We start from the raw sequence: 22,115 nt of genomic DNA on the forward strand, positions 1-22,115 counted from the left end.
CTCTTTCCACAGGTTTCATCTGTTTAGCTCCTGGGTATCAAGCCAGATTGACGAATGCATAACTCCTCATCTACTGTAAGAATCGGTTTGTATGGACACAGCATCACACATAAGCTTTGTGAAATAGAAGTCAACTCCCTAGAAAGGTACTTTTCTGCCTTAACCATGAAATCACCTTCCTATTCTTCCCATAGTTCTCATCCTCTTTCGTAACACACTCCACAACAAAGGAGGGAGGGGTTTCTGCACTTCATAATCATGACATGCACCCAAGTTTTCCCTGTGCATGGTATGAAGAAGAGAGCCCGCAGAAGAATGCAGCAGCACAGCTGCAGATAGATGGTCATACATCCTTGACACTGGTGAATATTTTTTTCTGGGCAATTCTTCTATTGTGTAATGTAGAACACTGCTTTAAAGAAGAACTAAAAACACATGTTCTGCACAAGTGACACTCTCAAATGATTGAGGCGCTAAGCATGGAAGTTTATTTAAATAAAGGCCAAAGAAAACTGAAGTAATAACATTTTGCTGAGGTCTACTTTTATTTTACGGACATAGTGGAAAAAGTTTAAAGTTCTTTGTGCATGGTTCGTAATTTCAGCCCTAACATCATATTTCCACAGAGCAACTATAGCTGAAACAAACTACAGAAAAGCAAATGCTTTCATTCATCAAACTGATTAGTATTAAGTGGATAAAGACAGGTTAAACATTTTTCAATATTAATATGCTGAATTGCCTTCATGCAAAAGTAGCATCAAGACTAAAATAATGTATTTTAAATGTAGCTTTAATTCTGACACTGAATGATTTTAAAGTTTTTGCATATGCATTACAAAGTAACTCATTCCTCACTTCCTCCATTTGGCCAAGATAAACTTATGCAAGTGAAAAGGAAAATCAAAACTTCAACAGCTAGAATAGTAAATGTAGTTCTTAATTTCTCCTGCATAATTGGGAATAGTTGATTTACTTTGAATTTTAATGATGACTGTACTTAGAAATTTTGGTACCCTTATCTTAATTTCAATCTTAAATCTAGTCAAGCTAGATATTATGTTTTCATTTCCTTATTAAACTGGAATCCATTAAGGCCATGTGAAGGTATTCCTGGCTTGTGGAATTGCTGACAATCCAGGATACTGGTTCCTTTACTCATTCTAAAAATGCAGTAAGTTTGTGCAGGTGTCCACATAAAAGGGACAAACAGGAAAAAACACACAAAGTCTGTGTGATACAGGCAGTCACTGCCAACAGCATGGCTCAAAGAAGTATCACAGTTGCTAAAAGGATATACTTAGATAACAAAAAAGCTAAGTGTTACCAGATTTATTGTATTTAGAGTGTGCTGTCAGTCTGCAGAATATGAACTTACTTTGGCAATTAGGCTTTAGAATTCAAGTAATGTAATGTTACATTAAACTAGTGCCAATCACAGTGAGCATATTCCTGGCACACAGCTGGACTGCAGGAGTTAACTGGCAGCTTCTGGCTGCACCAGAACCTGCCATAGACAAACATGAGTGAGCTCCCAACCCCCGTTTACTGACTCATAGCCTGGCTATAAGGGCTAGAATCTGATATAAAGGAAGAGCATATTGACTTCTTTCGGAAGGTGAAGTACAGAATGAGGAAATAGCAACTAACTAATGAAGGTGAGGAAGAAAAAGTCTTCATGATGTGAAGAGATAACCCTGTTCAAGCACTATCAGCAATATAAGAATTAAGAATAGCTTGTTTCTATTCTGATTTAGTGGTATAAGCATTCATGTGGTAACTATCATTGTAACATCTGAACACACTTTACGAGTACAGTAGCAAACATTACCAGCTCTCTCAAATAGGAGCCCACACTCTGACTCCCTCCAGCACCAAATTTGTTTGCCTTCAGAATTGCAGAAAACTATCCAAGTAGGTTATGGAGACCAGAGACTCCCAGAACCAGATGTTACCAGGGAGCTGGCGGAATGAGTTCTACATCTTGTTCTCATTGCAAGCAAGTTTTGGCCCAGAAGATCTTCCTTTGATATCTGACTGCTGTTCAAAGCAAAATCCTTGGCATACACCTGCCTTTTTAATGCTTCAAGAGGCAAAACAAATGCATTAGAGGTTATTCACAGGTCTCCGCAGCACTGAACATACCAAATCCTCTGCTGTTACTGGTTCTCCTTTCTTGTCATTAGCTACCACCATTTTCCCCAGTCTCTCTTTCATATCTTGAAGGCTGGTGGTAAGTGCCAGGATAGCCATAATTTCACTTGCAACAGCAATATCAAACTGAGCCTGTAAAATAGAAGTGAGAATCATGAACCAATTCAAAGTCAGCTCAAATTCTCACATGGAATCATCAGGAATAATCTCAGGAAAGACAGATTTCACACTGGAATTCAAACAAGTTCTAAAGTGTAACCTACAGCTTTTGAGTTTGCTCAGACTACAGTAACTTCAAACACTCGGTCTATGTTCCCTCATTAACGTTCTCCATTACACTTCTTTTACTTGGGGACCAGTCTTGTAGAGTGCTTAGCCCCTTGGCTCGCATTATCCTTAGCAAAAGCTCCACAAAGAACAAAGAATTTTTTTTTTCTGTAGCAAAAAAAGAGAATCACCAGATGTGTTTGTGCTTTACTGGCATGAGCACAGCATTGTGCTGATTTTTGTTTGTTTGTTTGTTTTTTCCTTTTTCTTTCTGTAATGCTTGCCAAAAGTTTTTTACTCTGATTTCAAAGACATTCTTGCTACATTTAATCATTCTTTTTCTACATAAACTCAAAATTTAGAGCTTATTTTGCTAGGTCTTGTGCTTGACCTGTGATAATGTAAAATATATCTTGCCCCTCTCCCACTCCCCCCCTTTTTTTTTAATGAACAAATGTATAAGTTAGTTAGAAAAAAACTCCAAGAACTACAGGTGGCATCAGTTCTATTGCTCTTGTAGAAATAAATCCGTACTCTGCAGTATTTCAGTACAATGTCAGCTATGGTCCTTACTTTTCTTTAAAAGCTTGCAGTATACATTAGCAGTACTTGTGCTAATTTACTATTAGTAAAGCCCAGGTCACATGCTAACAGATGTGAACAGAGACAGCAAAGTCCCTAATGCACTGTGTGATAGGAATGCAATGTTGAGGCTGCATTCTTCTGCAGCTTCTTTAGTAATCTCTCCATGTCCAGCAGAAACTTAGTAATTGACATGCTACTGCTATCTATGTATAAAAAGCCCCAGCACTGTTTCTATGTCAGACCTCTACTAGATGTATCCCATTCTGACTGATACCAGAACAATCTGTTCAAACTGGAGGCTTTACCTGTTTTTAAAAAGCTTCCACATAAAGAACTGTTCAATATGTACCTTATCAGTCCTATCTCTTTGCCTAGTACTCTGACAGCTTCTGCCCTTTTACGCTTCTGCTTTTAGATTCTGTCTTGACAGGTACAGCCCAGAGCAGCCCTATTCAGGCTGACCTCTGTGAAATGCATGTTTAGGCAAAACTTCTGAAGACAACCAAGCACTTTTCTGCACTGGACACAGAGAGGGAGAGATATATACAGAAAACAAAAAATAATCCTGTAATTGAGATATTCAGCATAGGGATTCAAATGGAATGCTGAAATTACAAAGCAGATTTTCTGTATTCCCTGGAAGCAGTTGTATACATAACAGAATAGCTGGGTACACAGTGAACACTGCTGGTGGTGTGATGATACGGATGTTACTATCTTTTCTGAAGTTAAGAATGTCTCCAGTACATCATTGCAGCATATGTAAACCAGGAAATAAGCCTGAGACATCTATGCCTGGCCTATATACTGGAATATTAGCTAACTTTATCAAGAGACCAAAAAAAGGTTTTTATTATCACTGTTTCTATATAAACCCAAAAGGACAGGAAAAACAACCCCAGGTAGATGCTCGAAGAGTGACATAATATTTAATTGAAAAAACAGGCACAAAAGACTGTGGTAGCAGGTGCTGTTTTAACTCTAATAACCTTTATACACCTATGAAGTGCTGATAGAAGCCTCAGCTGTAAAGTCAGTTCTCTGTTGATGAAAGGATCCACCCACCTGGATTCAATTGCAGGATCAAGGGCATCAGTCATGTAATACTCTTTAGAAACCACAGCATCCCTGTTCATTAAAATGCAGACTTTTGTGCCTGCTGTGCTCTGCCATTTTACACAGGTGTCATTGATTTTAAGAGTGCTAGAACATCACTCCAAATATTTATAAAATGCATCTGTTAACTATGAAGTCCTGTTTTCTCTGGATCTCCGGCTAGGCTCTGAAATGAATTTTCCTGTTAGCTCGAGTCACTAAGTACATGTTAAAAGGCGAATGGGTATGCATCAGTCCAACATACCAAAACCAAATGCATCAAGGTAATTTCACCCAAAAGAGTATAGAAGTAACATTTGACAGCCATATGCCAACTAGTACTCTATAATAAAGCAACCCACATTTAAATATGCAGTATAATTACGGTGGTAAAATGCTGCACAATAAGGCTGGCAGAACCTGGCTCAAAACTAACACTTACACTGAAACAAATCTAAACATAGGAAAATGTCTCAAGTGTTGAAGGAACTTGTACCAAGTATAGTATTTTGTAGTCCCAGCCCATTATCAGAAATAAGTATTAGCCAATATTGAGCTTTATGTAAGTTATAGACAGAAAAGTCTCTACCCCGTGTGTACAAAACCAAAACAAGTGAGCATTTCTAGTGGAAGGTGTCCCTGCCCATGGCAGGGGGGTTGGAACTAGATGATCTTTAAGGTCCTTTCCAACCCAAATCATTCCATGATTCTATGACTTTTCTTTTTAAGTTCTTCTCTCCAATTTGGCTGTTTTAACCTGCTGAATTGAGCAAAAATACTAGCACTGTTTTTTGGTCTCTTTATTTAGACATAAAGCCTAGAAGAGGCCTGAAATGCTGAAGAAAAAGTAAAGATACAATTTCCAAAATTAATGAAAGCATTATCTCTACCACAATAGCTGTTCACCTCAAAATAGTCAGAACTTCATGATTTCATTATCCAGAATGTTATATTACAGTATCTTTACCAAATTATATCCACATCATCACAATGACTTTGTTCCACCTGTTCCATACTGCATTGTTTCAGAGACTGATTTACCCTCACAACACGAGGAACACTTGTTCAGGTACTGCTGGAAAAGTCTGGCTTTCAATTTATCAGTAAGTTCTTTAATTAACTTCCAGGAGCTCTCCTATAGTATTGTATGTTAGCTTTTTTACACATATACTCATTTTCTGAAGTATCACCTTAAGCCCACATATTAAAATTAAGCACATACTCAAAGTTCTTACAGTTTAGATCCCACAGCTGAGATGCACGAGAAGGAAATGAAAACTCTGAGTAAAAAGCTAATAGTCATTTTCAGTCCTCATCAGTGGGACCAACAACACGTGACCTGCCCCTGCATAAATACTACTTAAATAATCTGAGTGACTTCAAGAAAAGTAAGAAAAATCATACAGAGTAACCTTATAAGGATATAAAAGCACCTTCTATACTCACAGGACAACAATGTCCAACTCTTAACATGCATTTTTTTCAAGTGCTTTCAACACATTGTGCAATATGCATTAATTTCTAGGCTCTGAAAGCTTGGACTCAGTTACACCTTAACACAGTTTCACTACAAGAATACTATACAACAGCAACAGATGTTAGCACTGCAATTCAAAGTAAGTATGCTGAAAGATATGCTGCAGAAACATCTCTCAGCCTCTAAAGTCAAGTCTGTCCAGAACATATTAACTGGCTTTACATACCTGACGGACAAATCCTTTCTCTGTATTTGCCTGCCCAATTGTTATTTTGCGCAGTAATCTGTCATTTGTATCCACCACTGAAACAAGCGAATAGCAAAAGCAAAACACATTAGCAAAGACTCAGGTATCTGTTTTTTTCCAGGCATACCTGTTAATCTACATGTAAGATTCAGCTGCTTGAACAGTGTAACCAGACAGCCACACTCCTGTATTTTAGCATTAGAACTGACTTGGTTTCTCCCTTCTAATTTACGCTATTAGGTGACAGGTTGAAATAACTCAAATACAATTTACCTGAACAGTATTTGAAGCTAACAGATTCTTATATTCTAACACACAATTTAATATTTTTCCTACACAAATCTGTCTTAGTAGACACAATGCACCTCAGACCTACTTCAAATCATTTGCTTCATCATTGACTTGTTAAGAACTGATTTTAAGACTGCATGATGTAGGTTAAACCTGGTCTGTTTCTCTTTTAAAGGATGATTATGTTGTCAGATCGGTTCTTCCAGACGAGTCACTTTCATGCAGATTACAGTAAATAACTCCACATTCAGCTGCACAGCATCCAAAGAAAGTTTTTTTTCAACTGACAAGATCATCCATCTGCTATTTAACACAACTTCAATTTCAGACAATTGTATTTCTAACCTGGGAACACTTTTGGTATTGCAAGGGCATGTCCAAACCATCCGGTGGAACTGCTAACTTCACTATCATTGCAAGTCAAGTTCTCCAACTCTGCACTGACAACCCTCAATTTCAAACATGCCTTCGTACTTTGAACTGATCAGGATGTTTCTTGGGAAGAAACATCAGGAGGACGCTTCTGTTTGTTAGAAAATGAGACCAAACTGAAAGACCTCTCCTTCCCATGAATGGCAATCCCTACAGTATACAAAAATGGGCCCCCTCTTTCTTAAGGGCTTTTTAGACCTACAGATGTTTCCACTTGCACCAGCCCTAAAAGAAGAAGTGGAAATCACCTTCTTCCACCTTTCCTGCTGCTTTTGGAGATTAACAAATTTCAGAAAAGGACAATATAACTACCCAAGACCAAGGGACTTTAAGTCTCAATCCTACACAATCCCAATTTGGGGTTGTGGGTGAGCTGAGAGAAAAGCAAGGTTTAAGCCACTTCCCCTTCTTGGCTATTTCTCATGGAAGCATTATAAATACCACACGTGCCTTCTTCTGACTACATGGTATTCAGGCCCCTAGTTTCTTCAGGAACTCCATTTAAGGGATGGTGCAACTATTTCTATTTATACACAGTCATACTCTCAAATACTACAGCACTGTCAGAAATTCCAAAACAGAGCCTGGTACATGGAAGCAGTAGCCTCATACCAAGCTGTGGTACCATATGCCACCGTGAAGCCATATGGCAAGGTGATATCTCAAGAAAATAATTATCCCTTCTCTTCCTAGGAAGCTCAGTCTCACAAGCAGCTTTAAGCAGACCTAAATGTCTTTCCTGCCTACCCAGACACTGCTGAGAGCAGGAACTAGCCTTCCCACCAGCCTGGACAGCCAGTGGGCTGCTTTTTATCTGGTCCTTCCTAGTGAAACCATATAACCTGAACACCCTTTACCATGAAATTGTAACTACCCCAGGAACTCTTTCTGGTCACCACGATACACTGGCCTTTTTTACCGTGGTCAGAATTCATTCTCCAGGAGGATTCCAATAGCTGTGTTTAGAAGTAGTAAAATAAGAATTAATTGGTTTTGCCACAAAAGCAATTCTTCCTTCTCCAGATTTTCATTTTTCCTTATCCAAAGTAAACGTTTCAGGAAATTTCAGGTTCAACCAAGTGTTAGGTTTAATGTATCTACTTTCTTATGCTCTAGAGACATAAACAGGATCTGAGTACCAGGGGAAGGGTAAGTAGGGGAAAGCTTTCTGTCTTTTCAGCATGTTGTACCTGCTGAAGTTACTATATGATGACAATGAACTTTAAGCTTGTGACACTTTTAAAGAAACAGGTCCTGACTAAAATTAACTTTCAGACAATCTGAAAGCTTTCTCTTCTGCCCTACAAATTCCCTGGTATATAACAAGCTTCACATACATACAGATTGCACAAACAGTCCCAAATACAACATTTTGCAAGTTATCTAAAACATTCCAACCCCTTTTTTTTTTTTCTCTGAAATTTTTAAGACATGTACATCATACAGAGTTGTGTGGAATAGGAGGTTCACTAACATTGTTGGAGATTAATTAACTCACTTGAGGCTAACAGCTGTTGAGTAATGCTGCCTCCTCCCAAGCCCGTGCTGAAAAAACGATGATTCGTATTACTCTAAATATTTATATTACTCCTTCATCCTAATACAGGTCTCATCCAGACACAGTGTGACTAATAAAAAACATCTTATGCCACATCCCCCAGTATTGTCTTGAGAAAAATATTCCAAGTTTGAGATGACATGCAGCCGAAGGGCACGGTAAGCATGGCCAAGATGCCCCATTTCTCACCAGATTCACCTTATTTCTCTGAGCATCACAATACATTCAATTTAACAATGATTTTGAACTATATAACTTTAGTGTTTGAGAACTCAGGAAAAACATAAAATCCAGTGGAATTTAGCTCATAACTTTATGCAGGGTTTATTTGTTTAAAAAGAAAAAGAGATACAGAAATTGAGGTAAAAACTGAAATTTAACCCAGCACTAGAACTGGAAAACAACAGAGGGGAGTTGTCTAAGGGTGTGAGAGTGGATATTGGTTTGCTTGGCACACACAGCTGAAATTGTACTACATCTTTCACCTCTTCTTCCTAACAAAGCAAACAACTCGAGACATTTTAAAAACAGGAAAAACACATAATCCCTGATGCCTATTTAGTCTCTGAGCTACCCAGACTGCTGAACTGGGGAGCATGAGGGACCGAAGTCAAGCAGAGTAAGTACAAATAATCTAACACATAATAGACAGAATTAAGAAAAGAATGGATAAGATTTGTAAAATGCACAGAAAAGTAACTTTCATGTTTTGAGATATATTATGTAATATAAGAGAGATAAGGGGTGTACTTAAACTGTCAGAATGACCTATCTTTCAAAATATTAGCAAAGTCTCTTGAGTTACTGCAGATATTTGACCAAGTTTAGAACAACATACAGCACCTGAATTTGTTATATGCCCACATTTCCCACTTGCAAATAGGTTGTTCTTATAGCGAGAGAGCAGAAACAGCTCTGATTCATGTAAAATTAAGCAAATCAGTTACAACTAAATCCAAGCAGAAGTGAGGCTTTCTGACTACATACCTCTTTGCCATGTTATGGTAGATGGGTCAATATCAAGGCGAGCAAATTTGCTAACCTCCTCTTCTGTTAAAGTCCCAGGATCAGTCTTATTTATTCCCAGCCTCTATGGAAAAACAAGTTTAAGAAACACAACTGAAGTGGGTTTTTTGCTTCAAAAGGTATAGCTGCTCTGGCTTATCACCCCTGCTTTCAGCAAGCATTTTGGAAAGAAGCATCTCAGAATCAAAACTATTAAATAAAACAAGCACACAGGAAAGCACCTGTAGCTAAAATAGGGGCAAATGTAGACGGAGAAATGAAACAAGAAAGGAGAAATAGTCATAGGTCTCTTTCTTACTCAGAAAAACCTCTTAATGTAAACCAAAGATGAAGTTTAACATTATCTATTACCAATAAAAAGATGCTTGCTCTATGTTGTGGAAATCTTTGAAAGACCCATGCGTGGTCTTGTGTGAATCATCTTTGAATGAAATCAAAAATCCTGCTCTAAGAGCCCATCATCCATAATGTAAGTCACTTATAACTAATGAGCCTACACCCCCCCGGCTTTTACAGATTCACTATTTCAGCAACATCAAACCTGGTTTTTAGATGAATCTGCATAAAGATGGATCAGAAAACTGTGGGAACTGTATTCTTAAAAAAAAAAAATAAAAAAAATTTAAAAAATCTTAATTTTCTCTGGCATTAGAAAGCCATTCCTCAGTGAATTAACCAACATGCTTAGACTTCTTTATTACTAAAAGTAAAGTAAATCTAGAAGTCTAAATATACCCAATTTTAAAGAGTTACCACAGTTGCTTCCCTCTATAAAACAACAATTATTTCTAGAAACTTGAGAACATCCTTTTGAGTATTAAAACTGTTTTAGAAATGCTCATTTTTAAGCATTGGTCTCTTAGACTGAGGGATGCTTTCAAATCCATATGCAGGCACTAGGGCATTTCCCATTGAGCCGAGAAAGGCAAAAAGCCGTAGAGAACAGCTTGCAGGTGCTGACCCTTGGTACCCTGAGATTTTTTGCCCCAGTTTTAATGAAGAATGGTTTATGTCCTGAACTGCCAGCCCTATTCTGTATTAGTATTTTTCTATTATGTTGGCTATTTTTAATCCAATTTGACATAGTTAGCAGATAGTTTCTTATAAATTCTATGAAAATAGGAAGACTGAGAAAGGAGCAATATCCCACTAGCATCTCTACTGGGGGATGTCAGTCACAGTCTTCCTCATCCCTCCTGCTTGGTGTATTGGACATTTGCCCAGATACATATTTCAGAGCATTTTGCCCAAAGCATTTTTCCACAGAGGGTCAACAGCAAATTTTTCAGTCATTTTTAAAACTGTCAACTGCTGCAAGGATGACTGGGCACTGAAACTGCAAAGGAAGCTGCCTATCCCTCCCAGGGTCTCAATAACATTTATACTGGATCTAAGCAGCAGATGGGAGGAAATAAGACACAGAGCTGACACACAAAGAAAAGACTGGGATAGAAGCAGTTAAGAAGTGGAGGTAAGGTAAAGAGGTCTTAGGCTAATAATTACTGGAGAAAAAGAGAAAAAGCTGAGGAGCAGGAGAATGAGAAAAGTAATTCCTGACATTAAACAAGGAGTTTGGAAAAGAAAAAAAAAATTGCATGGGACTTTCTGTAATTACAAGTGCAAACCACACATGTAAGGGAGGAGTTGCAATCTTAATCCTCTTTCAAAAAAAAAGTAGCCCCATTCCATAAACGTATTTGTTACTTTTTTTTTTTTTTTTTTTTGCTTTGGTTTGGTCTGGTTTGTTTTTTAGGTACAAGGAATCATTATACTAAAAATAATCCACAGCAAAGTAATTCAGATATATATGAAATTCTGATGCATGTATCTGAATGTTAGAAGCAAATTTTTTACTATTTTTACTGAACTGCAGCTCACATGATGAGAGAGAAATCCATTTCAAATGCAGGGGTAGCTGGTATGTCATGAAGAACCAAAACACGCCCCCTTGTCCCCTACCTGTTACCTTATAAACAGCATAAATGAGGACAAACTGAAAATACTCCAAAATTCTGATGGAACATTTTGAGACCTCACTGCCATGGAGTGAAGCAGGCATCATCCCCATTTTAGTTTACTGACATTCAAATGAGCAGCACAAAAGCTTAAGCTGTTTTGAGAAACTTTTTTTTCCTTCTTCAAAACAGATCTGATATTACCTCTATCCTCCTTTTCACCCCTCAATTCTAAGTGCACACATTGGCAGCTGCTCATTGCCTTCCAGTGACTCTGAAACAACACCAGTCAGGACTAAAAAGCCAACAATAAACATGGAGCTGGACACAGAAGACTGAAGCTATCCTTAAGGGTCATATTCAAGGGGTTCATATTTTCTTTCCCCTATGCTAGTACACTGTGTTGCTCTCTAAGTACTCATTAGAATGGCAGCCTCAAATACAGACACATTATTCATACATGAATTGCACAGAAAGCTCTTCTGGAAGCATTTAGGAAGCAAGATGGCATGCAAAAAATATACCATGCACACAAATGTACTTCTACCCCTCAAAGGAAGATTGTCAAATTGACATCAATAAAACCCCAGAAGTATATGCCATAATACAGAAAATATTGCAAAACCAAAGAATGTGAGCTTTCAAATGTGACTTTACCATAATAGGAAAAATATTTTAAATACTGTAACTTTAACATTTCATCAGGAAAGATACAGCATTTAAAAACATTATTGGTTTATTTCAGGAGAAACAAATAGCAAAAATGTTAGTTATGAAAATAATATCAGACCCAGATCCTATTACTTCAAGGATGATGCTTTCATAAAAAAAGTCTGGACTTGAAAAATTCATGAGGAAGGTTTATATAAACTTGGTCCCATACATCAATTTTAAACAAGTTGCATAAAAGAGTATGTTTTATGAAGAGATAATATCATTGAGGAGCTGCTACACCAACAACTTACTCTCAGGCGGGCAAGCTGAACTGCAGAAAATCCTCTCATACCATTAACTACCGGAACCAGTCTATTATACAAAGCCTAGAAAAAACACATGAGAAGTTAATGAAAGAAAATGTTACATCCAGGAACTAGTTAAATAAAAGCTAATGTTTTAATTTTACTCAGAGTAATTTCATTAAAATTTCCCAACCACATAAGTTGTGGACTTCTGGTTAGCAATTTAAAAAACAGTTCTGAGAAGGTGGTACGCTTTTGATCAATGCCTATGATTAAACAGTCCAAAACCAATTATAGAAATTACTGTGTTTCTATGTTTCACCAAAGAAATATGTATTATTTTTGAAATTGGGAACTCTTTAAAACTTTAACCAAGGTCCAAATTATTCAAATGGTAGCTATCATTTGCAAACTGGCCTAAATGCACATTTGTATTATACCAAGTAAAGGGTTGTTTTAACTCAGCTTTGCTGAGTTTTAACACTGAGCCAAAAAAGGGAAGCTCCTTCGTTTACTTTCCCTTTTCCCTTTAAAGACCCAAGTTACATTTGTGTTAAGATCACAACATATTTAGCGGAGGGAAGAGGATCTACTTTATTTTCTCCACAACTGCTTCTTCTTAAGGTACATCACAGCCAACTATACACCAGAAGTGTAATTTTTAACTTTAGAAGGAGTATACAAATTACTAAAAAGATTAAGATTATATATATCTTTTATTAGATATATAAACATCTTTTATTAGACTATTTAATACAGTCTGAAACAGTTGACAATGTTCTGGGCATGAGATCCTTATCTTGAAGACTACCTTACGATAAGTATTTGCCAGAAAAATATATCCGATAAGCAAAATTTCCCAGCAGAACACAGAATGGCTTCAGCACTAGTTTCTGTTCATACAGTGAAAACATAAAAAGATAATCAACTTAGTTTTGAAATGCAGTTTACTGAAAAACAAGAAAGCAAAAAACATCACGTGATTATCAGCAAATAACTCTCACCTTATCAGACTGAGTGTTCTCATGCAAGATTCTAGCATCAATAGCAGCAGCCAGCAAATTATTTGCAGCAGTTATAGCATGAATATCTCCAGTCAAATGAAGATTGAACTAGAAGATGAAAACAACAAAATCCTTTTATAAGAAATCATTTAACTCAATTTATTAAATTTCAGACAGATTAGCAGCAACAACCATTGCTATGTCCTTGAGGTTGCAGCTCTGATTAGTTACCTATCAGTGTAGATGAAATATTATCAGGCTGAAAATACACTGAGATATACGAAGGTCTGGTTTTCACCTGCATACTTGGTGAAGTACCCTTAGTTTAGCCAAACAAAGCCAAGAGCATCTTTATTCTTTGCTAAATGACCCAGGAATGAAAAGCCCAGGGCTACAGTTCCACATCATTAAGACTAAATCAGTTAAATACTGTCAGTATTTACTAATTGACCTGGAGCAGGGGTGCAGATTTCTGCTGATTTCCCCAGAGCACACTGTACATGCTGGGTTTGGGAGTGTGTGCCAGCTTTCTGCCCCGGGAGAACAGCCTGTGGCTTATCAGGCTTCAACTTTGCTGATATAAAGTTTGCCCAGCAAAGTTTTTTAGAAAAATCTGAAATCAGCAGTTTAGATTAGATTAGGACTTATTGAGTAGGTACTCTATTCTTCATATATCTCTGACAGAAGGAGGTGGAAGGTTAGTTTCAGTAGCACTGCAACACTGACTGGAGAGGGGCACCAAAAGCAGCTGACACAAGCCTTTGTGCTCACACTCACATGCAACAGGGGAACCAAAACTCTAACCAAGTGGTAAATTAGGGCTCTGCTTGGACCATTCTGTGCACTTTCAAGCAGTACTTCACCAGCTCAGGCTATCCAGTGGTTCTGTTGAGCTCTAAATTATGACACTTTTGGGGTGAAACCATCATGCATTTCCAAACAAGCACTGAATATACATGTAAGCTTAGCTATACTATCCTCATGTGTCCCATTGCCCAGAGGTCTACTTGCATTTTATGCTCTGGAAAATAACACAAAACCCCATCGGCAACTACAGCATGCTGAGCCCTTAGGCATGTGGCTAAGCCTGCTGAGGACAAGGGACAGAGGTAAAGGAAGGCACCTAGCTCAGATGGCAGCAGCCAGCCGACAACATTGTACACAGTTTACACTTCATCTCTGTCCTTGACCCAGCCTGTCCATAAATGCATGGACCACATAGCTTTACATTGTGAATGCTGTGCTAGGCAAGGGTGCATACTTCAGAGTATCATTGTTTTCACAGTGAGAGTATTTTGAAAGCATGCACTCAGTCAGCTCCTTTGAAAGGTGGCACGTGAGTTTCAGAACCCTCAAATAGAGCTAGGGATGATGCCATCTTCAACAGAAACCCATTTACTTTTGAGCAGAGGAAAGCTGCAGATTAATTTACAAGTAAGAAAACAATTCTTCCACTTGGACAGTGCCACGGCGCCAAAGCAACACGAGCCCTGAGTGTCACTGGACCCCTGGGACTCCCTCATAGGCCATGACCCTATGTCAGCCTCCGGGGCCATCAGCCTCTGCCCCAGCCATGCTGCAGCAGGGCTGGTCTCCAACTCCTGCAGCCCTGCCCAGCCATAGACCCCATCAGTTGCTCATGTCCCAGCCTATCCCCATGGAGGTGCGCAGTGTCTGGGCTGAGGCTGTCCCAGTGCCCCTGCCTGCCTGCTCTGACATATCATCATCACTGACCAAGTGCTACAGCATCCCTCCCAGAGGGAAAGGGACTCACTGCCCCCCATCCCTGTCTCACCTCCTCCATCGGGATCACTTGAGCATATCCACCACCGGCTGCTCCACCTGTGCAGGAAAGCACATAGTCACATCAGACTCTGACCAGTTTCAGGAAAAAACATATGAAGTCAAACATACAGTGTTGATGACACATTTCTCAGCATTTCAATTTCTATTAGGGGATTAATGATGCACCCAAATGAACAGGATTTCCTTAAACCTTGCTGGCTTTTTCCAGCAGGCAATAAAAGGGGAATTCTTGATCTGAAATGAAATCCTACACATGATGGCTGGCCCAGACTTCAGCTACATAAGGGCTACCCTTTACTCCTGCCCATATTTAGGATACAGTCATGCACATGCAGCTGTTGGGTGGAAAGACATAGCAGTCACAAGCAAGCACTGCTTCCGAAAGAAACCTTCACACCCTTGCCTGAGTGCTCCTTCCCCACTGCCTCTCAGGGTACAGGCAAAGAAGTTCACTGTAGCCTACGCACAAGTTGAGTGGAGGGATTAAAGCACTCACATTCACCAGTCTTGGCTGAGAAGCACCAAGCACCAGGAGCCTTCCAGCTGAAATCAAACTTGTTAACTTAAACTTCAGCAAAGCAAAGTAGAGCAGATGGGGAGTGCTTGCCCAGTTAGGCACCAAACTCAGCTGAGAAATGGCAAAAAAAAGATTACATTACTTCCTATCAGCATTGAAGACAGGCTTGAACTCTGGCTGGCTCTTACCTGGCCCTCATGCTGTTATAGGGTTTCTAGGCAGAAAAGCTGTGATTAGGGGCGACAACTCAGAAGAACAGAAAGAGGTTCAGACCAAGCCAAATGCATGATGCAGACAAGCTGAACCATATGCTTAACTGCCAACTTCCTTAGCTTGGATATTTCTAATCAATATGAATGGATTTAGGACTCCTTCTCAAGGAAGAATTAAACAATAACCTTTAGAGACATTTTTAGAGTCTCCAAGTAGAGGAGCTGCTGGAAGGGCAACTCTTTTTGTGCGTACTTGCACAAAAGTCCTGGCTAACACATCCCCATGCCTTTCACTGTGTTTGAGCTTCATCTGCATTATCAATACACATTAAGTTCATGAACATAGATATGATCCTTGCATGGGAAGACGTGTGCAAGAAACGTTTATCTATTAGGTACATACTTTCAAAAAATCTGAAATGCTACCATTCAGACAACTCACTGAGTGAAGTAATTGAAGAACTGAAATCAAAAGGAAAAAAAAGGAGCAAAAGAAAAAAGTATTTTCTTTTAATCTTACAGAGGTCATAGAGTCTGCAAATATTATGTACCTTTAACTCCAAAAGTAGGTCCTTGAGACGGTTGTCTCAGACAAGCAAAGGAATTAATATTAAGGTGTGCAGTAAGCGCCTGAACGAGACCAATTGTGACTGTGCTTTTCCCCTCTCCTAGGGGTGTAGGGGTTATTCTAGCAAAACAAGAAAAAAGATTAATCAAATTCTTTGCTGATGTCAGCCTGGCTAAGGATATCAGAACTTAAAGCTTTTGATTTCAATGAAGAATATTTGTACAGCAAATTTCAATAAGATTACTTTATCTCCACAAAAATACTGCCACAATGTTAGCCCCTAGCTCAAGTTGGAATGCTAATATACATGTGTCTTCGATTTAAACAATTTACTATGATAGCAGAAAAAGAGGAGATTATTTTGGCAAAAGTTCTAAAAAGAATATATTGAATTTAGACATTTTTATTACAGTATAAGTCTCACTAGTTTCATTAACAAGCCATCCATCAAGATACTCTAAGCACGTATTAATACTTCTCTGTAGTAATGCATGAGATGTTTTATTCCCACTGCTCAAAATTTGAATGAAATAACAGAATATTTTAAATTAAATAACCAACACTTCTGTACGTAGAGCTCAACTATCCCTCTCCAGCTGCCATGTCATTGCAACCCTCAACAATGACGGATCAACTGCTTTTTATTTAAAACAGGACATGCAAGTCACTATATTCAACTGAACATGATTTATTTTACACTTATGTTTCATGATATTGTTGCAGATTTAATGGTGATGAGAGACAATTACAATCATAGTCCAGCCTCTCATATAAATGCTCAAAAGCATCGTGCTACAACTCCCACACCTAGACCATGACTGAATCAGGCCAGAATTTTAGAACGATATCCAGCCTTCAATCAGAGACTCTAAACTCCTCTCAAAGACTCTATTCTTGTACCTTTAAGGAAGGGACAATGAGAGCTGATTTTGCAAGTAGAAAACGTCATCAGCCTTCTGTGAACAACAGACGCCTCAGTTTAAGTGATGTCTTCCCTACTTTCAAGGTCCATGTTAAAAGCGGGGGAGTCTTGGAGGTTTTATTTATTCATTTTTTTTTTCTTCCTTAAAGTATGAACATGCCTCATGTCTCCAAAATGCATTCAAATGATTCAAGTGAGGCACAGCATTTCTCCTTCTGACTGGCAAAAGAAGAAAGCCCCAGTCCTTCTTCCACTCACAGAGCTCTCACACAAGTCCCACTTTCTGGCAAAGTGTAACCATTCATATCTTTTCTGTCTTCACTACTTGCAGAGAACTAAGTACTTTACTGAAGTTGACATTAAGAACTAATGTTCATTCCCAAGGAAATACAAGCACGCGCACACATCCTAGTCAAAGAGGAACCCTTATCCTATGACCTCTTCAAAACTTGAGCTAAAACATCTAGCTCTAATTAGAAACACTTCCTCTCCCAACCAGTAATTTTTCCAAGATATTGCTATCCTCAGAGCACAACTCAAATGCATTAAAACATCAGTAAAATTGTAAGATTCAGCTTAGTTCAGTCAGTTCACAAATTTACAAAAGCCCTTCTTTCTCCCACAGAATATAAACACATGAAGAACGTTAACTTGTCACAAATCTATCTTTTACTTCATCATTGGATCCTGGGCTTTTTGTTAAGAAAAAAGAAGCCTTTGTCTGAAAAAATTTGGGCAACAGAAGGCAAGCCAAATTAACACCTTCTAGTGGTAGGTGTCCCTGCCCATGGTAGGTAGGGGTGGAACTAGATTATCTTAAGGTCCTTTCCAACCCTAATCATTCTGTGATCCTACGATTCTATGCTGTTCTAGGAAACAATTTTCCTATTGAGAAAAGTAACGTTTTAACTCAAGTTTCAGTGAAATCAATGGAATTTAGTACATCTAGAAGAGATTCCCTAAACTATGTCTACTGGCAGCTTTGAACTACCTTTATATGATCATGTAGCACATGGGTTAATTAATTTGGGCATTTGTTTTCAGTCATTTTTTCCCAAGTTTATAATATCATGTTTGCCAACCATCTGATTCTTAAGTATTGCCAATAGCTTACTGTCCACACTACTTTGGCATCCCAGCTTTCTATTCCAATAATTTCTTTAGAAAGCTTATTTAAAATATCTTCCTTTTTGTACCTGGCCTACTTTGATCAGGTTTTATAAATAACATAATCCTCTTAAATGGTTTTATGAACATTGAGATGTTTTTGCTGGCTATACTACTGAGCCTACAGTACTGCAGCTTAGGTCACTTGCTTGCCTGAGTATAAATTACAACTGCTAACTTTAGCTCAATTGTGCAATGCTGTGTTTTGACCTTATGCAAATCTAGGGGAAAAAAAACAACCTCCTTTAAAATACAGTAAATTTTCATGAACTTCGAGAGACTTTTACATCCATTTGCATTATTCTTCAAATTTCTTTAATATGTTTTCAATCTAAACACAGAAACCTCACAATCATTTTCCTCCTTAAAACTTACTTTGCCACCTACTAAGCAGTCACCAGCTCTTCGGCAAAGCAAGTTTTCCATAACTTTGGAAAGTCTTCTCTTTTTATGTATATCAAAACAAAGATAAGAATATGCAGACTTTTTGTTTGTTTATTATACATCACATCAGCTTACAGCGGAGCTGTTTCTGTGGGAAAGCTGCATGAAGTCTCACAAAGAGAAAATAAACAAACAGTGAGATGATACACTGCACCAGCTGTAACCTCCTCACAGCTACCCCAGCCGCTGTGACTCCAGCAAGAACTTTGCTGGATATGTGACAATCCTCCTCTTTCAAATTTTCTATCTTCAACTCATCAGTATCAGCAGTTTTAAAGATTTTAATGAGTTCACCATTCCTGTGATCCACCTGGAAGCCTGAAAAGCCTCGCTATGGGGGGTACGGGCAACTGAGTTCCCACAAATGACAGCCTCACCTACATACATCTCCCAGCCAAGATTACAACTGTCAGAAATGTGTTTCTGAGCACAGAAGTGTTGCAATTCCTCCTTCATGGGGGTGAGATTATGGTAACATTGCAGTGGCATCCTCGAAATGGGACTTGAGCTTCCAGGTATGAAAGCACATTGATCACTGTGAAGCTAAAATGACTGAACAAAGCCAGGAACTCTGAAAAGCCAACAAACTCATCCAAGATAATCCCAGTCAGGAGCTGTGCAACGACATGCAGAATACATGACAAACCATCTCAGCCATGACTTTGCTTTGGACTGTCAGATTTTTCAGTGCATCAACACAGTGGTATTTTCTCCTCTTATTTATCCCTGTATTTTTCCTTTTTTTTCTTTTCATGTCTACCATTTTTCTCACCTTTTAAGCACCTTGTGGCCCAAGAAACACAATGAAAAGAAATCCAATCCAATCCATACCTATTAGAAGTAAAATGCAATTCCAAATCTGAAATTTCTGTCCCTAGGATATTTCTTTACCATCATACAACCTGTACAAGCATTAAGTTAGTATTCATTTCCCTCAGTTTTTACCTGACCAACAGGGTAGTTCTTCACAAAACAATCTACTAATGTTAGGTGAAAAGTACTGATTTTATGTTTTCCAGCGTTCAAAATCCAACATGCTTCTTACTAAAAGCAGCACGATATTCCATATTTTTTCCACATTCAATTATTCCTTTGCTTGCATTTTTTGAAGTGAACAAGTTTCCAGAATTATCTGGTAAAACCCACAGCACTGAAGCGTTTAAAAACAAAATGCTGGAACACACAGAGTCTAATTGATTTTAGATGTAGTTTTCTATTGTGTTTACAAATATGCCATCTACATGCTTGAATGCATGATTAAGTTATCCTGGGCACTAAACTTAGCTACTAATCATGCACAAGCTTCGTTCACTTGCATGCTCTCAGCTTGCAGTGAATGAGAGGCAGTCTGAGTTAACATATACTGCAACATATTTATTGATTTTTTTTAGTACGCTAAAAGCCTGTATGACAGGCAGTGGATGCCCAGGAGCTAATTTCTGCATAACTCATTACTCTGATCCCTGTAACAAGTCTCACACACACAGAAAACCCCAACTAAGAATGAAAAAAGTGAAAGAATGCTTTCCACGCAGAGGATAATTGAAGTTATGAAGAAATTAAGTCTTCGTCCTATGTTCAATACAGCTACCCTTAGAGATAAAATAGTACATTTGATTGCATTTTGTTATTTAGAACAAGTTTGGGCTCTAGCACATCAGGAATAAACTAGAAGTTCATCTGTAGAAAACATTTATCATTCCTAGACATAATGAAACATTTAAACTCGATTGTGGAATTACAGGCACAAATGTTACTGGCTGTATCATGGACAGAGGTTAGAGATTTTGCAGCTTGTTGAATACACACACACTTTTCACTCCCTTCACATACAAAAAGTACATATCATACATAATATATATTTCCCTCATACCAAATACCCTGAAGTACAAGCATATATCTTAAATGTTTCCTCTGAAGCACTGGAAACTTATTCTGAAGCTTTATAAGGCATCATTCTAAAAGAATTTCTAAGTATCTTTGGTTATTGTGAACAAACATAATAATCCTCCAAGTGGTTGGCCAAAGGTTTTGGTTGACCCTGCCTTGGCAGGGAGAGGATGAAGAAGGCAACTGAGGATACTATTTCACTCCCCGATTTCCACACTTGAGTGATATTCAGTTTTCATCATACTAAACATAATCTGGTGGGGAACCACCAGATGCAGTTCCCCACTTCTACTGAAATCATTGCCTGATACAGTCATTTCAGCAAATGAGAACAGCTGAGAACACTTAAACACAAGTTCTACATGTATTTTACATGTCAAACTTTGAACTCTCTCAGAAGAGAATGTTCCCACCATTGTAACCACTTTACCCAGGCACTCCTTGTACAGCAGATGGGTTTTGTATTCACCCCACCAGATGCAATGACTTCAGAGAAGTTACAAATAGCAACATACTGAATAATCAAGTAGTGTAGGTACCAAACCCAACCATTTGTTTGTGAGACATAGTTTACTCTTTATACATGTTATATAAACTTAAGATACAGTTTTCTATTTGTTGACAGCTTTTCATCTTGCTAGTCAAAACTTCCCTATTTCTTCCACGTGTATATAAACTTCTGTGTGTGCCAACAAAACAGCGTTCAGACAATTGCTTGATACCTTCCTTGAAGAACGGGAAGACAAAGCAGGATGAAAAAACATGAGTGCTGGTGCCTGCAATCTGACACAAATAAAATCCGCCGGAATGGGGCTTTGCATCATGCTATCTTCCACCTCCAAACATTTTCAAATAAGCTGTGTTTCCGTGAGATTTTACTAGAGAAGCCTGGCACAGCCTGCAGTACGGTGCCCAACTGATGCAGTTGACAACATGAGCCTGAAAGTACGTGGTAGCAACTTTCTTCAAACTCAGACAAATACTGAATCTGCTCTTCTTTCTTCAAGGCAGCCAAATACAAAATATAACTCTACTGAAGGAAACCAAGCTCAAACAGCTATTATTTCCTTCTCTTAAACAACTGCTCCAATGTCCTCCAGGAACATCTTTATACATTGCACTTCTATTACATAGCTTTGAAGACAGCTTCATAACTTGTCTGCCTCAGCTTTGTAATATCACGTCTCTCAGTCTACAATAGCTCTACCTCAGATACTGCCAGAAATCCAGGTTGTCCCCACAGGGAGGTAGTAAAGCAAACAGTTTGTGAAACACTACCCCAGCTGAGGAACTGGTAGATCAAGGCAGCTAAGAACAGCCTCTGCTTCTGGATCAGCCTAAAGCTGTATTTTAAACCTTACAAGGAAATAACCATATAAATTCAGAATATAAAGAACATATGCAATTTAAATACTAATGAAAACCTTCATGTTTGTGCACAGTTAGGAGTTTCTACTTAGCAAACCAGGTGAATGAAAAAATGTTGTGTCACTGAATGCAGAAAAAATCCTTATCTCTTCAGAAGAGGATAATTCCTGC

General features: G+C 38.4%; 1 protein-coding gene across 1 annotated transcript in view; it reads right to left on the reverse strand.

Annotated features, from left to right (window-relative positions):
- Window positions 1-22,115, reverse strand: part of LOC104410663 (monofunctional C1-tetrahydrofolate synthase, mitochondrial-like) — a gene marked incomplete at both ends in the record, with an annotated part of 60,755 nt that overhangs the window by 12,290 nt on the left and 26,350 nt on the right. The window contains 7 exons of the mRNA XM_010020900.1: window positions 2,146-2,286; window positions 5,805-5,881; window positions 9,094-9,196; window positions 12,053-12,127; window positions 13,051-13,158; window positions 14,846-14,892; window positions 16,137-16,273. Of these exons, the coding sequence (XP_010019202.1) occupies window positions 2,146-2,286; window positions 5,805-5,881; window positions 9,094-9,196; window positions 12,053-12,127; window positions 13,051-13,158; window positions 14,846-14,892; window positions 16,137-16,273 (688 nt within the window). The remainder of the gene's footprint in view (window positions 1-2,145; window positions 2,287-5,804; window positions 5,882-9,093; window positions 9,197-12,052; window positions 12,128-13,050; window positions 13,159-14,845; window positions 14,893-16,136; window positions 16,274-22,115) is intronic.

This window comes from Nestor notabilis, unplaced genomic scaffold (genome assembly GCF_000696875.1).
Source record: "Nestor notabilis isolate BGI_N333 unplaced genomic scaffold, ASM69687v1 scaffold9348, whole genome shotgun sequence".
In the NCBI taxonomy this organism is placed as follows: Eukaryota; Metazoa; Chordata; class Aves; order Psittaciformes; family Psittacidae; genus Nestor; species Nestor notabilis.